The 16295-nt window shown below is 39.5% G+C and overlaps 1 protein-coding gene across 6 annotated transcripts in view; it reads right to left on the minus strand.

The window, feature by feature from the left end:
• OSBPL10 (oxysterol binding protein like 10) overlaps positions 1-16295 on the minus strand; it is a 121991-nt gene that overhangs the window by 10657 nt on the left and 95039 nt on the right. For all 6 annotated transcript variants that reach the window (XM_080583025.1, XM_080583020.1, XM_080583024.1 and 3 more), the window contains 2 exons: positions 11599-11745; positions 5434-5917 (listed from right to left, as the gene is read on the minus strand). In XM_080583025.1, coding sequence (XP_080439151.1) covers positions 5434-5917; positions 11599-11745 — 631 coding nt within the window. The remainder of the gene's footprint in view (positions 1-5433; positions 5918-11598; positions 11746-16295) is intronic.

Consider the following 16295-nt stretch of genomic DNA (forward strand, 5'->3'; position numbering starts at 1 on the left):
TGAGACATTAAAAGTCACGGAAATGAAAACTTAACAGTTATTTTTAAAAGTGGTGTGTACTTTTAGCATCCACTTTTAAGTATAATTTCATTGTGACTGATAGATACTGTATAGTAGACAATATGTAGACATTTTTCTTCTCTTGCTCCCCAGCTGTAGGGGATTATTCATTTTTTGTTTAAAAAAAATCACTACAAGTAAATATATATGAAAAGTTGCAGAATATTCTCCCACTTCCACTAACATTTCTTCCTCATATTAAGGAACTCTTCTGGAAACCGCAGATTCCTTCAAAAACTCATTTTATAGCATTTATAATTTTAAACATTTATAGGGAACAATTATACAAGGAGAATGCACCAGATAAGTACTCTGGGAAGAAAAGTGGATTTAGTAATCTAACCTATTATTAGAAAAAATCGTGTAGAGAAGGGTGACTATTTGGTAAACAAGTGCTGAATTTTGAAATCCCCCCTCGAAATGTCCTCGACACCATTTGCTCCTGCTTTTAGGACAACGTATTCACGGCCATGCTCCTTTCCACGCCTCCCCAGCCTACATGAAAGGAAGCAACGTTCGCAGCATCTAATTTTGCCCGTTTGACAATTACATGTCCCTCAATGATGCTGGAGCTTTGTGAATTGATTTTCCAGTAACACATATTGATGGAATACCCAGAGGAGACTCTGGGTCAATAACTGCAGAAGAGGCATGTGAAATTTAATGCTTCCCATTGACTGTTTGGAGATCAATCTGAACAACAAATGGTATGTGGGTCATAAATGGCCTAGGGCAGTTTCCTGATTTAACAGGCTCTTCATGCTGCATTATTCATAACAGAGCACGAACAAGTATAAGTTACGCAGGGGGATGAAGCGCACACAGATGCAGCGCATCACCAGCCACACCAGTTCAAGCAGAGAAGCACAAGACACCAGTACTGGGCCCTCATCATCTCATAAATGTTGTAGCCAGCTGCTCTGCACCGCTCATTTTCCAAAAACTGCAGACAGTTGCTAAATTAAGTAATGAGTACCATGCCATACAGAAAATATTCTGAAACCACCGAGCTAAAAAAGATAAAGAAAGAAATTAGTAGTAGGGCAATATTTTGGTAGTTCCAGTTGCATGGAGCAGTCGGTCTTCAGGACTGGTAAATTAAAAAGTCACTTGTGCCTCAGGAATACAAATTATAGACCTGTACAAGTACAGAAACATATGCATATGCATGCATACACTTGAGCAGAAAAAAAAAAAAAACAACACTTGTTGCTTTTATTTAGATTTACCCTGGAAAGAGCACTGAACCTTTTCCCTACCTATCAAACCTTTTCAAGGTTGATTTCAATTTTTAAAATAATTTTTAAGGCCTGCATCTAAGGATTTTTTAAAGCATTTAAAATAGCAGGAGTAAAATCACAAGCCATAACTAGCCACTTGATTATACAGAGCAATCCACTTAAAACTATTTTATGTTCCCTGTAAAATTAACCAGTGAATCAAATTTTGGAACAAAAACCATCAGCAGAACAGGAGCCCACGCTGAGGTGTGCTCAGCACATCCTCTTCTGCTAGAAAACCCTTATCTTACAATCAGTATGTGTTTAAAGATCCTTTGGACCATGTAAAACACATTAAATATTTACTTTGACTCTTCCATCTCTTGCTAATTTAAATCCTAATACAATTCTATTCATTACACCCTCTTCCCCTCCCTCGCCCTCTCATTAGTACATAATTAACATTAACCAGAATTAGGGACTGTGCATGCAACATGAATTCTTATATGTAAAATACTCTCTCTTCTACCCTGCTTTCTCCTGAGGAAACTCAGCTCTGGCTGCTCTGAAGAATGTTTTTTGTCATAGAGTGAAGACAAAGTTGAGACATTTCTCTAGCAAAACAGATTTAGAGCTCTGGGAAGCGAAGATGAAGGGCTACCAGAGAAGACTGCTTCTCACACAGATTTCCAGCAGTGCCTGCCTACGTGTTCTGCATCTCTGCAACTGATATTTACTTTGAATTAATAAAAAAAAAACCATAGGAAAAAAAAATCTTAGTCACTTCGAGGGGCATACACTAAGAATTGTGCAATTAGGCTACTGAGCTGCACCATCTGTATGACGGAACCATACTGCCCTCAAATCTACCTGTTATTTAAATTCTTACAGAAGCCTTTGCAATTCCATTTTGTCCTGTTTCAGCGCATCCACTGCTGCTTCTCACACCAAGGGATAAAAAGCAACACGCTCTACACACCTAAGGACATTAAGACTACTTAACAACAATGCTTTTGAAAAGCGTCACAGAAATGTTGTCAACACACTCCTTACACAATATAGGTCCCCAAATTCAGTACTACCCTATTTACGTAAATAGCCAAATGCAATATAAAAAGCTTTGTCCAATTGTTTGCAGGCCACACGAAAAAATTCAGGAGGGAGCAAAGTTTCAAAATAGAGCATGGCTGTTTGTGTTCATGCTAAGGTCACAACAAAGTTAGAGGTCAACCAAAATCATTCTGTTAAATATCTGAACTAGAACAAGGTGGTTGCTCCTAGCACTAAATTATCTGATACGTGAATGCAGCATAGTTTGTCTCTCTGTTGAGAAGGATTTTTTTCTACATATATCAAATAGTACTGAACGAATACACAGGGTAATGAAACTACCATGTCAACACCAGCGTGATTTAAATGCAGTCTCAGGAAGGTCACAGGCATAGTAGAGATATCAAGGAAGCTGCCTTTTCAGAGTCTAAAATCCTTACTGACCTAGCGAATAGTCAGAGGCATCCACATGTATGGAAGTGAACTCGACAGGTTATTTTAGTCACTTGCCAATGTCACTGAACACATCCTGCAAGAGCCAGGAAAAGAAGCTGAATGCTCATAACGAAAAAGAGGAGGACAGAAAAAAATATCAACAATAGAACATGATTCATTAGGTCATCCAATACACAGTGGCAAAACCAGAAATGCACAAACAAAACCCAGGGATTTCCATGATTCATGAGATGTCAGTTTGTCTCTTATCAAAAGCAGGATCAGTCATACTTAAATCATTCCTGAGAAACTTGCTTAATCTGGTTTTAACAGCTTGTAACAGTAAGGTTATACAACCTTCCCAGCCAACCTCATTGTGAGAACCCTTCTGGTAGCTAACTCTAGTTTCTACCTATCTTAACTACCTCTTTCTATACCTTCTGACTAATCATGTGTCTCCATCTACACTTTGCTAGACGAACTCCATTTGAGATGCTGCTGTGTGTAAATTGTCCTTAAATAACAAGAAAATCCTCCAAATCATGTTTCACGTCAACAAATTACCAGGCTCTGCATTACCGGAGATGCAAATACAGACATAGTTTTTCCACACTGTAAGCCCAGTGCTAGTTTTTATTGGTTCTGCAATATATTCCCCAGGATTCATGCTGACCTCAGTCTAATATAGACTTTATACTTATGTAAAACATGATTAAAAAAAAATGGTTGTAGCAGCTTCTCATTTTTGCAGCTTGACAAATCTACACACCAACTTTGTTAGGAAGACTTCCCTTGAACTAAAAGAAAAGAAAACTATATATATTTGAACAAAGTATAGTCTCAAGTGAAGAAACCAGACTGAGAAACAAGCATTTTCAACCAAGGCTGTCAGGTTTAGGCTGTTTTCAGATTATAGAAAATATTCAGTGGTACAACTTTCTCCTGCTTGTTACCAGTCTTCAACACACAACAGAAATACTTGGGCTGTTCTAGAGTTTCTCCATCACTTCACAGAAATGCTGTCACAGTGAATTTCCACAGTACTGGATTGCTTACATGGACAAAAAAAAAAAAGATGAGTGACAGCTATAAACTGGTAACACCACACTTCCTCCCCAAATGCCGACCATAAAGACAGCAGGAAACCTTACAATAAAAGGTTCACCATTACAGATGTTCACCATGACAGATGTTCCCCAAAGCCTACCTCTACACTGCTGGGATCTCTCTAGGATTATGAAAAAAAGAAAGGGGGGAGGTGGGTAAGGTAGGGTAGGAAGGGAATTTGTTCTCACCAACACAAATTAAACAATCCTTGGAGTAGGGAAGCAGTTAATTCCTAGACCCTTCTCTCTCAAAACTGGGACACATCAGGACTTTGAAGTCTTAAATAATCCCCACAGTAGATATCCCCAGTGCCAGGGAACTGCGTGTGCTAGCAGCAACAAGAAGAATTTCCCAGCTCCTATATAATCATAAATAGCTTTGTGTTTGATTTCGATTCCACTAAACAGCTCCCTTCACTGAGGAAGCCAGTATCAGAAATAGATATGTACTGGAAAAACGTGGCAAGTGAAACCAGTGACTCAGGCTGGAAACAGTACAGTAAGGAGATGGACAGAAGGACCATCTCCCTTCTCACACTCCCTTCCCATCTTCCTTAACCCTGCCTAAAAAACAGAATACCTAGATCACAGAAAAAAAGGAAGCAGCAGCACTGTTACAGACTTCAACTATAACAACAATATCAGATCCAGCAGCGAAGAAGTTTCCAGGCTCTTCCACTTTCAGGGATGAAGAAGAGAACCTAGTGACATGAGGAAAGAAGCTTCTGTAGCCATTTCCACTGTTTGAATTTGTTCTTTACTTCCATTAGAAACAGCAGAACTTAGCTGTATGTTTTCAGATATCAGGTGGGATTTTTTAGTCACCATAACTGTTTTGTTCCCACTCTACTTTTCTACTGTCTTCAGTGTTGATAGTATTTAACATAACAATGGCAAAAAGAAGTAATTGCTCTAAGTTGTTCTGGTGTTTCTGTGATTGCTTATTAAGAACACAGTCTAAAAACTAGTTAAGACAAAATACAAAAGCCATACAAAGGAAATTATCTTCAAATGGCAAAAGGGATTAAGTCGTTTGAAACATTAAATCAATAGATTGGCAGGCAGTAACAACACTGATACAGGTGTGTTTATCGGTTCAGATCATCCAGTAATTAAATTGTTACAATTCCTTGTTTTTCTGAATTATTGCTGAGCATTGAATTATCGCAAAGCAGACTGTGCATGTATGATACAGTGAGTAATGATTTATACCTCACCTATATGACCTGCTATAAAGCTTGAGACAATACACCAACTTCGCAAGCACTACTGAAACCATGATTCTTTACAGAAACTATGATAAAAAATGTTAGGCTTAAGTACAAACACATTTTTTCCTATTTCTTTGCTTCAGTTGTAAACTCTCCAATACCAAATTAGATATTACTTTAAAAGTGAGCAAGACAATGAAAAATGCTTTTACAGAGCATAGTGTCAGCAGACGTTTGCTAGTGCGGTTTAACATATGACTACTTCAGATATAATTTACAGTCCCACACAAATAAGCTTGTTGTTTTGACACCCACAACATTAGCTAAAGAAAATAAAAGCACATTTCTTACCTTCACCTACCATAGAAACACCTATCGACATGCCCATAAACTTGCTTTTGGTCCATACGTGAGCGTTCACACACATTTTCTTCTCCTTGCACTCACAGTAAAAGCAAGATACCGGTGGATGATGGGACACTTGTTCAGCCACAAACCTCAGCTTGTAGCATGTGGACTGGTCCTGGGCAAACTCCTTGGCTGGGTCCTTAGAAACCACAGAGGCACCGTTAGTTCTGAATGGTTTCACTTTATCTTTAGGCACATCCCATGAGCAATGAAACGTTTCACCAATTATAGGGTTATAGGGCTTCTTGGCAACCGCTCCCTTTCGGCCTTCGTGAAAAGCTGTTAGATAATACTCCACAAAGCAGATAATTCTTTCCTCGGGAGTGGCTCCAGCTGCAATTGACAAAAACAGGTCTGGATGGGCCATGAAATTTGCATACATCTCCAGCAGGGATCTTTTCTCCAAAATAAATGTTGGAAGCACTACCTGTATGCAAAGCAGACAAAGGCAGATATGATTTCCCCATGATCATACTACAGCGAGGCGTAGGGGAGAGAACAGTTAAGACAGCTGCAATTCTGGCATAGCCAAGTTTCAGGATAGCATGTTTTCCTCCCCTCTGCCACAGCAATTTCCTTTTCTTTCTACTGTAAATAATGAGCAAAGGAAAAAGCAGCAGCCTCGATAGCAGTGCAGACTGCTTCCTATTTCATTATGATTCTCAACAGTAGCTCAAGCAACAGGGAGGTACTGTTCCGATCACATGAAAATTTTCCTTTTCCTCTCCTCTCAGTTAACACACAAACTATTGTTCTTATTTTTCCTGGTTTACAAGGCATAACAACACACTTTGATGTAAAATGATTTAGTTCTACCATCAACAAACCATACCCTGCCATCTTCTGTGTCCCCCCTGCCTTGCCACCCCTCCGTTCTCTGGTCACCCCCAGGCACACGGCGCGCCCCTTGTGTTTTGTAGCGTACCATACAACTGTGGTGAGCCGCTGCATGCCTTCACCTTATTTCAGACAAGTTGAAACAAACAAAACTGCACAAACTGTTACATCAGTGCCCTGGGACTAGAGAGGCTCTGCGGGGCCCACAGGGACCCCGGGACTGAGCACGAGGCAGCCTGCACTGGAGGCAGCCGGCCCCAGGCGATTTGGGCACAACCTCGAGCGGCTCATCTAGCAGTGCAGATGTCACTGAAGTCCCCCACTTAGGAATAATGCTTTGTTAGAAGCTTTCAATAAAACATCCTGGAGTGCACTAAAAGACAGGCAAGGGCTTTGTGACCTAGAATCATTTATTTCTCTTCATTCCTTGCCCACCTCCACTCCCCAAACCCTCCATACCTTGTGCACTGCTCCATTTGGTAACATTCACTCTCCTTCTATGCATGTATAAGTAATACAGTCATTTATAGGGTAATAGTTTTACAAGTTTAGACATAAATCAAGCCAAGTCCCCTCTGTAATACTCCTCTGACTCCATATACCTCGAGGACTCTACCCAGTCTCTATTACTAAAGTAATAAGGCCCCAAAAGATACCAACACCTTAATCTTACACTACATGTGGCAATCTGCTGAGTGCTAAATACAGTCTGCAGTCCCTGTGGTGGTGTGACAGTGGGGGAGGGGGGCTGAGGAGATTGGTTTTTGAAGGTGTAAGTCAAAAAAAGTTTGGAAGCAACAGTGGAAAGACAGGAGATTTTCTTACGGTATTTTTAGCTCTTGAAACAATTCCATCTTACTTGCAAAATTCTCACCCTGGCCAAATACTTGTCGTCCGATATAATCTTTAAAAATGCAGTTCAGCATCACTGACCTTCAACACAGAATCTCATTTTGATATGAATTGTACAGTCAAAGACCAGCTTGTCAAAGGGGAAGCTGACAGCAACACAGCCAAAACCTGTGACTTGTGTCTAGAAATACTGGCAGTGACTACCATGAGCTCACTGCACAGACTTGAAAGGGCAAGGAAACTTATATGAATAAAAAGCACTGCGTCCCTCTTCATGTTCAAATGGCTGACTCTAAGAGTGACCCTTCTTAGCACAAATGGAGGAGAAGGAAAGGAAGCTATGGACCATGCTTGAGATGATGCAAATTTTATATGATACAACATTAAGACTGCTGTGGTTTCATCTTGTTGACTTGATTGTGGAAATGTAGCCCTCATAACCACTCTTGCAAGCACTAACTACTTTGCAGCTACTTAGTTACAGCTCTGCCAACACAGCCACTAAAGAGACGTTACGAACCACTGGACATTTTTTATTATTCAGTTTCAGCAATCAGTTTGAAATTTGAACTCCAGCTCAAATGATCTTGCTCTAAAAGCCCAACTAAAATGGAAACTACAGCCTTACCTGTAGCAGGAAAGGAACTTTGCAACACAGAGTAATTGAATTGTTTCCTCAAAAGGAGGCAGAAGCGCATATGAAAAAAATATTTGACTTTTGAAGCTTACACAGCTCCAGTATAATTAAAATTCTCTAGAAAACATTGCCTCTCACTAAATAAACTCATAGCCTGATATTTTCAACATGCAACACCACCACAGACAAGCATCATCAAAAAATGACCTTTTTTTTTTTTTTTTTTGTAACTTGTCCCATTTTGATTTCTGCAGAAATAAATAAAATAGAAACAAACAAGTTTGGAAGGTGTACAGCATTTTTCTTGTGAGCACTGGACTGCCATGCACTTGTGCTAGCAACTCTAGTTTCCAAAAGAATGAGGTTTTCAACTTTTCTGCGCCAAACAGAATGCAGTCTAGAAAAGTCAATTAGGATCTGAATTCTTTATATTGGTTTTGGACCGTATCATTTGGTTGCATTTTTGTTGTTGTTGTTATTACATAAAGGTCAAAACCGTCTAATATTCTTCTCTGAGGATAAGCTAGCATGACAACTAAATGGACAGAGATCTCTCTAGAATAAATAACAAATTGCAGGTCTGAAGCAATGAATCTCCTGATTGCACATTAAAATGTTAGACTAATCTCCACTCTTACTGTCTCTCAGGCTTCACAGTGAAAAAGAAGTAGTTTAACAGGCATTCTTCCCTTTTTCTGGAGGTTCTTCTTGAAAACAAAGATATTTATCACCTTTTCAACTATTTACTGTGAGGCAAAAGATGGGTGTCAGCAATGTTAACCACTTTTTCTCAGAAACCTGAGCACCATACCCCATGCTGAGATTTTCACTACCTTAGAGGGACAAAAACCTTCTACTGTCATCTGTCATTGCGGGACTAAAATAAGGTATTTTCGTCCAACTTAAGTTATGAACTACAATATATATTTACCTTGTAATTTTAAAACAGAAGGCATTGTGAACAAACTGCAGTGTTAATTTACACCAGGTTGCTATGCCACAGAACTACTGGCAACCCTTTATTTTTAGTAGAGTTGTAACTGCGTAGGGAAGGTAAGGGAATGCGGGGGGGGGTGACCATCCATCTGTACAAACTGTTAGCATTCATTTCAATCCTTTAGATGCCATTTGCCAATGCATTTTTTAGGCTGGCAGTGATTTCCAGTACTACTTTTAATTTTTTAAAATGCAATAAACAATTTAGAAGCATGGTGTTTTCTTTGTTTGGTTGTGGTTTTGTTTTGTTGTTGTTTTTGTTTTGTTTTGCTTTCCAGCCATGTCACTTTTAAGTGACATGTAAAGTCCAGCGTATCAGTTCTGTACAACGTCCTGCCACCAGGACCTGCTCCCCAACACAGCTCTTTCCAGCAGCTCTTGAAGTCCATTTAGCCACCACTAAGACTAACCTGTTCTAGCAAATCCCCATACGGATTTGATACTTCACTGTGGGTTTTTTTTACTGTTTAATTCTTCATTAAGAGGCATGCCAGCATGACACATTTCAAACGTGAAACACCTCTACAGCACTAAATATGGCTGTTAGCACAGTAGGAAATGCATGTCACTGCAGGCAAGGCCAACACTAACATAAGCAAGTACCCCTTAGGAAAAGGAAAAGATGCTGTTTCCTCTGATATGATACAAGAGATAATGATTATGCATCCAGAAACAAAGCAAAGGCTCAGGAGAGCTGTTTGTTCATGTGTGTATCACCTTACGATCCTTAGCTCCTAGAAGCAACTAAAGAAACAACCCTGGGGAAGAAGGCAGAGGAAAACGCAAATATATAAAAACATCCTCTGATGTTAGCAACTACTGTGTCACAAGCACTTCCAGCAGAAGCTGACTAGCACCAAGGCTATCTGAAATCTGACATTCATAGGAATAATGAAAACTAAGCAGTGCAGCCAACAAACCAAGCTGTATCATCACACGTCTGCGGCCCTAAGGGCCTCATGTCAGTAAGCGAAGTTAATAAAAACAAAACAACAAAAAAAAAGCAGCCAGCTGTCTTGTAATTTTTTATTTTAATCCTTAAAATGGTCAGAAAAGTGATGTGCAAATGTGGCACGTCTCATTAATACTCATCATATGTGTATTCATGCATCACACACACTAGAGAGAGATCTAACTCCGCCATATGTCTGTTCCTCTTTTCAGGTTGTGGGTACTATATAGACACATCCATGCATACTAATGTTTTACTATAGTACAGATCTGATAATATTCACCACTATCCTCAAAAACTGTATAGGAAATGTTATGATACATATTTACCTCCTTATTTTTCATATAAATGTCTACATCTCTCTTATTTATAGGAATTAATTTTATTTACGTTAATTGTGTGTCTCTGGGGTTTTTGTCTCCTCTGCTGCGAGAAAACATGACATTGGAAATCATGAAAGAAAAATCTTGTTCATTACTGAAGACAGAGTTTTAAAGACACACAAGAACAGCAGATAAGGAATCTTAGTCCACTTTAAATATTATGAACTCAGACAGCCTTAATGAACCAAAACAGAAAATAGGAAGAGCTGCTAATGATTGAGGAACATAAGAAAAACACCAAAAATGAACTGTACATAATGCCAGACATACTAACAAGTGACAGGTATAAATTATTCACAATTTAAATGATGGAATGTTTGTCCTATTCAGAACAAAACATTAATTTCTGTGTAGCTATTCAAAAGCTATACTTAGCAACGGAACATGGGATTGCTCAGTCTTAAAAACGTAAGTATTTTTAAATACTGTCAATTGTTCCAGAGGAAGCAGAGAAGACTATGTTTAGAAGGCCTTTTTACAAAAGTAATAGTAAAAATAGATTTTGATTAATATATGAGATCAAGAGGAAAGCTGATGTAACTCCTCTAAATATTAACATGCCCATGAGAAGAACCTGCTATTTAGCTATTTTACATGCAAGTGTAATTCTCTGGTTATCCTAAACTCTGTTGTTTGATTGTTTGTTTTCTAATTTGTGGAAGGAGCAAGTCAGAATAAGCTCTTATTTGTGGGAAGTAGTTTAAAGGCTTTTTTTCTTTGCTTTATAAGTAGAAAACCTTTCTGTAAGGAACAGGTACTCCATATCTTTCAAAATATCTCCTTGATTATGTATTAAAGCCACCGGAATACACAACTATTCAAAAAGATGCATTTCCTGCTGCCAGAACAACTGCATAATTTTCAAAAAGCCAAGGGCTTATGGGAAACTTCTCAATCACTAAAATCTCTCTGTTCATATCTGTATGGATAAGCTCATAACAATACTGGTTCCAGGACCAGAAGGATGCATGGAAGGTTGAACTGGTGAGCTGCTTAGCACAAACAAGGACTGTGACACATTGAAGACTAGCTTCTTTACCTTTTTTTTTTTTTTTTTTTTTTTTTAAACTACCAAGTAATTAAATGGAATTCATTCCACAAAGTGGTAACTGAAGCACAAATCTCCCTCATCCATAAAATTGACATTATGGTTCCTCACACACTTGGTGCCCCCTGACTTAATGTACACATGGGATACATATACAACACATGGTTGATTTGAAAGACTTGGAAAAAATTAAGAAAGGAAAAGTTTCTAAACCTTTTTGTTTGTTTGTTTTTGTTACAGTGTCTGCTGTGGTCACTTCATGTGAAATCCTGCCTAGCAGACAAGAGGAATTCATAGCTCTCTGAAACCACACCCTTAATAAGAGGTAAACTACCTTACCTACACGGGCAAACACACAAACACACACACACACAAATATTATAAAAAGAGGTAGTGTCCATACCCTGGTAAGGTCCATGCCAAGTTTAAGCTGAGAGATGAGATGGAGAATTACACTACGTTGATCGTCCATGACTCCTAAATCCTCCTCTTCATTATCTTCAGTATCTGTCATTTCATCTTCAACTAGGATCAACTCAGAAGCTGAATGCTGAAATGAAAAGAAACATCACCATCTGGACTAAAAGATGCAATATGTTTTTTCCCCACTATATATGTATAAAATGGAGCTGGCTCAAGGGAGCAAAAGACAGCTTCTGTTAAAAAAAATAAAGTACAAAATAAACAAAAAAAAAAGCCAGTGATGGGTTCACAGAGTATTTTGATCCTATCCTCAGAACAACTGTGGCAAGTATCAATGGATGCTAATTTACACATTATCTTCCCATACACATATTGCAGTGATGTCAGCCAAAAAATAAAATTAAATTAAAAAAATCATAGCATGTTAAAGTAACAGCTTTTCAATTTATTAAATAGAAGAATACAATTGAAAATGAGTCAAGAGTTTTTCATAAACCTCTCCAGCAAATATTCGTAATTCTCACCCAGATATTGCATGACCTGATTTCACTTTTTTCCCCCCTTTCCTCTATCCAAGTTCTGAAGTTAGATATTTAAAGTAAGCCTCAAATAAAACGTTAATCAGTGCTCATTGACCACTACAGCAAAGACTATCAACAGAAGAAGATAGAGACTATGAAGTATGCAACTTTGAGGAAAAAAAAAAAAAAGAAAGAAAGAAACTAGATAACTAGATTACTGGGGGTAAGGCAATGCCATGAGTCTTTATGACATTTGCAAAGTTATGCTGCTTCACAGCACAATAGCGATGCTGCCCATTTTCCAGACACACTAGGTGAAGATCAAGAGAGAGGCATCATGCTATTTCCCTTCAAGAGGAACTTGACAACAGAAAGAGATAATGATTTGTGACACTTTATTTCCCCTCGGAGTTTCCAATATATTAACAATAATAGCCCATACAGGTGGTGGTTATTTTGTTCAATCCACCGAAACCACTCTGCAAGCCTTCCAGATGTACCTTCAGGTAACTTTTTTTGTCTTTAAAAAAAAGTTGGGTTATGTAGCTGAATAATGCACAGCCCAGAATTTCATTATTCCCCAAGTAGTCCGTGCTGTAAGTGACACAGTGCTACCTGCAGAAGTGGGAATTCCTTCATGCTAAGCAGCACATTCCTGCAGAAACAGCTAGCTTGCTGCGTTAAAGGGGAAAACATTCAGCTCAAAGTCTTTGCAACTGGAAGTTTCATTAAAAATAGCTGATACTCAGAATTAGGTCTCAAAGAAAGTATTTCTGAATGATCACATTAGAGATCCCTCAGGTGAACAACAGCTTGTGTAATGAGAGTCCTTCGGAAATTTATTTACTGCACATTTCCAAGATTTTAATTAAGTTATTTCCTTTTTAAAACAAAAAACTTTTTTTTTTAATTAAATACATGTTCAGGTGGCTATTCACAAAAGTATATCTATTTGGTGAAATGCAAGGACATTTAAAAGACACTTTGCAATTACTTTTTTGAGAAAGTAGAATATGTAGCTTACATAAAACAGGATCTGGAGAGCTGTAACCTCAACAGCTTGGTGCTTTTCAAAAGGACAAAACCACACTTTCCTCTTCCCACTCCCTCAGCAAATAAAAGAACAGAACGATAAGCACACTTTCCTCCCAAAACACACAGAAGCTGATGCCTTATTGACAAGTTCAATCAACAGAAAGCCTGACAACCTCATACAAAATTATCAGTCAGGGATACATAAAATAGCAGAGCCCGGCCCTGTTGTAGGGGCTGTATTTCATTTGGAGGGACTGTGGAAAAAGCAGAACTTACAGCAGGCGTTTCCACAGGAGGTTTCCCTTTGATCCAGCTTGACCTCATTGAGAGCACCGAGCTACTGAATAAGCACTGCTTCTTCTGCTACTGCCATGAACCGAGCTCACGGCAAACAAGCTCCAGCAGGAATTAATAGTGCGAGGGAAAAGCAAGGGAACCTCCCTTCCTCACTCCCACCCCCTTTTTTTTTTTTCCTTGATATCCAACGAGTTTGAGAGTGTGTGCTGGATGTCAATCTGCTCCTTGCGTTTCTAGTCACATGATATTGAGATCAGGGAGCTTAACTGCGAACAGCTCCAATGGGGAAAACGTTGCTGCTGTTTCCCAAAGGGTATCCCGGTGGGCTGTTCTCCAGGGTGGGACTGGGGGCGGAATGAGGGAGAAAGAGAGAGAGAGAGAGAGAGAGACAAAGTGCTAGCAGGTAACAAGCTTTAAAGTTAACATATAACAGCTAAGTAACCTCTAGTATTAACAGCATCAGAAAATAAACAATCTACACATCAACTAGGATACAGACCGAAAAATACAGATAATTTTCTTTTGCTTCTGAAGACTGCACATTCAGCCAGGGACAGAAACCCTTCTTTCCTGCCTGCTAAAGCAGGTATTACCTTTCTGTGCCTTTCAAAGTGCTCCTAACAAAACAACTGCCCCTGGTTACTCCTGGACAAAACGAACACAGCGGGAGGGAGCAGCTCTAGAAGCAGTCTGGCTGCTCAGGAAAGAGGTTTTTGCATTGTTTTAAATGACAGACTTGCTGCTCATCAGGGAGGATAATAAGTACAACGCAACATTGGGATCAAGCGTGCTTAATGACCATTCTGCAATAAAGACTATAGTTTTAATTATCTTAGCTATTTTAAGATGTGCAAGGGCACTGAAAATCCCAGTGCTCTACTCATTACTGCGAGAGCTTTCAACACACTAGTGAGCTCCAGTGCGTGCAGAATGACATCAGTTGTCTGCATCCTTTCTCACTTTCCAAGGAAATAAGAAAGTAAGTAGCAGATTAAAATTTACGTCACCGTAGCTGAATGGCAGTCACCTTCAGTAAGCAATATCCTTTAACCCTTTACATATTTTCCTCTTTCCATTTGCTGTTCTAGGTAATCACTGATTTACCTTCTAAGGGTATAGAAAACAGAAATTTGTTTTTCAAGAAATGCAAACTTTCTTCAAACAAAACAACAACAAAAACACACACCACCATGTAAGCACAATATAGGGTGTTAGGACATGCAGCCACAAAATACAAAGCTACTGTATCTTTAAAATGCCACAAAAGTGCAACCAGGCTTTTATTTCTTTTTCTTTGAACAGAAAATAGTGTGCAGTGTAGTATAAACCTACACGTAAGCACCCAGTAGAATGCAAAAGATTACACTGAGCGATTATCCTTTAATGGCAGCTTTTCTGAATTATTAGACATACAACTGATTTTTTTCCCCCTTGTAAAATAGAATTGCAAAGCTGAACTAGGAAAGCAGTGATCGGCTCCATTCCCGTGTGGTCAGTGCCTAAAGTAAAAGCTATTGAGCTGTGCAGCTCAGCCTAGGAACAAACAACAGAGCTGGGCTTGGGGGCTAACCCTGAGAATCAAATACCGAACCTCTTACCAGCAAGCACCAAAGGGCAGCCTATATTTAAAACCATTTTAATCAACGCATGTTTCCAATAGTGGGCTGAAGTACCAAGATTCTTCAGAAAAACCTGAATGAAAACAGCAGACCATTTCCAGAAATACCTCTTAAGGATTTAAGCTTCCTACTTCAGAGTTTAAAAGCAGAAGACATGAAAACACACTCTAGAAGTAATCTATTACAAACAAGTTGCTTCATTAGAACTGGGATCAATTAATTTAGAAAGGTCATCTGCTGGGATAAGAAACTGATGTTCTCGTCAGCGGTCTTCATCAGACAACACGATGATTCTTTGTTAACGGATGAGATCTGTACGGGAACGTAACTGCTTCTGAAGGAAACGCTGCATTTTTGAAAATTCCTCAGGAAAAAGACACTTGTACGAACCTGGGATAGAATCACAGAGTTAAAAGCTATGTTTCTGTCAAAGGGCAAAACTCCCTCTCTTCTTCCAAAGCCTCTTCCACACATTTCTGTTTTTTCAAATTTTAACTGTTGTGCTGCAAATCAATTTTAGATAATTAGTTCAGTTCTAAGGCTCGTGGCTCAGTTTCCAACATGCTTCACACACTGTATCGTGCAACAGGACTGTCAAGCACGGCATAGATCTTATCTCATTTATTTGGGAAGCGTAGTGGGGGAGAGATTGGAGAAAACAGAACGTGCAGAACCACTGCATCATTTAGGTCAGAAAGCCCTGCACAAGCAGAGCCGGCTAGAGCTGGTTGCCCAGGTCTGTGTCCAGTTGGGTTTTGAGCATCTCCAGCGATGTGGAGACCCCACACCTCTGGGCAACCTGTGCAACTGTTTGAACCCCTTGACATTAAAGAATTGCTTTCTGATGTTCACAGCCTTTCTCATGCCCGCTGCCTCTTGTCCTGTCATTGGACACGAATGAGGAGAGTCCAGCTCCTTCTTCACACCAGCCCATCAGGTACTTAAAGTTGTTGATGAGATCCCCTGACCTTTCTCTTCTCCAGGCTGAGCAGTCCCAGCTCTCTCAGCTCCTCATGATGAGAAGGATGCTCCAGTCCCTTAACCACTGTTGTGGCCCAGCACTGGACTTGCTCCAGAAAGGCCATGTCCTTCGTGTAGTGGGGAGCCCAGAGCTGGACACAGCACTGCAGACATGGCCTCGTCAGTGCTGAGCAGAAGGGAAGGGGTCACTTCTCTCAACCTGCTGGCAACGCTCCTCCTAACTC

This window comes from Anser brachyrhynchus (genome assembly GCF_964034855.1).
Source record: "Anser brachyrhynchus genome assembly, chromosome: 2".
Taxonomy (NCBI): Eukaryota; Metazoa; Chordata; class Aves; order Anseriformes; family Anatidae; genus Anser; species Anser brachyrhynchus.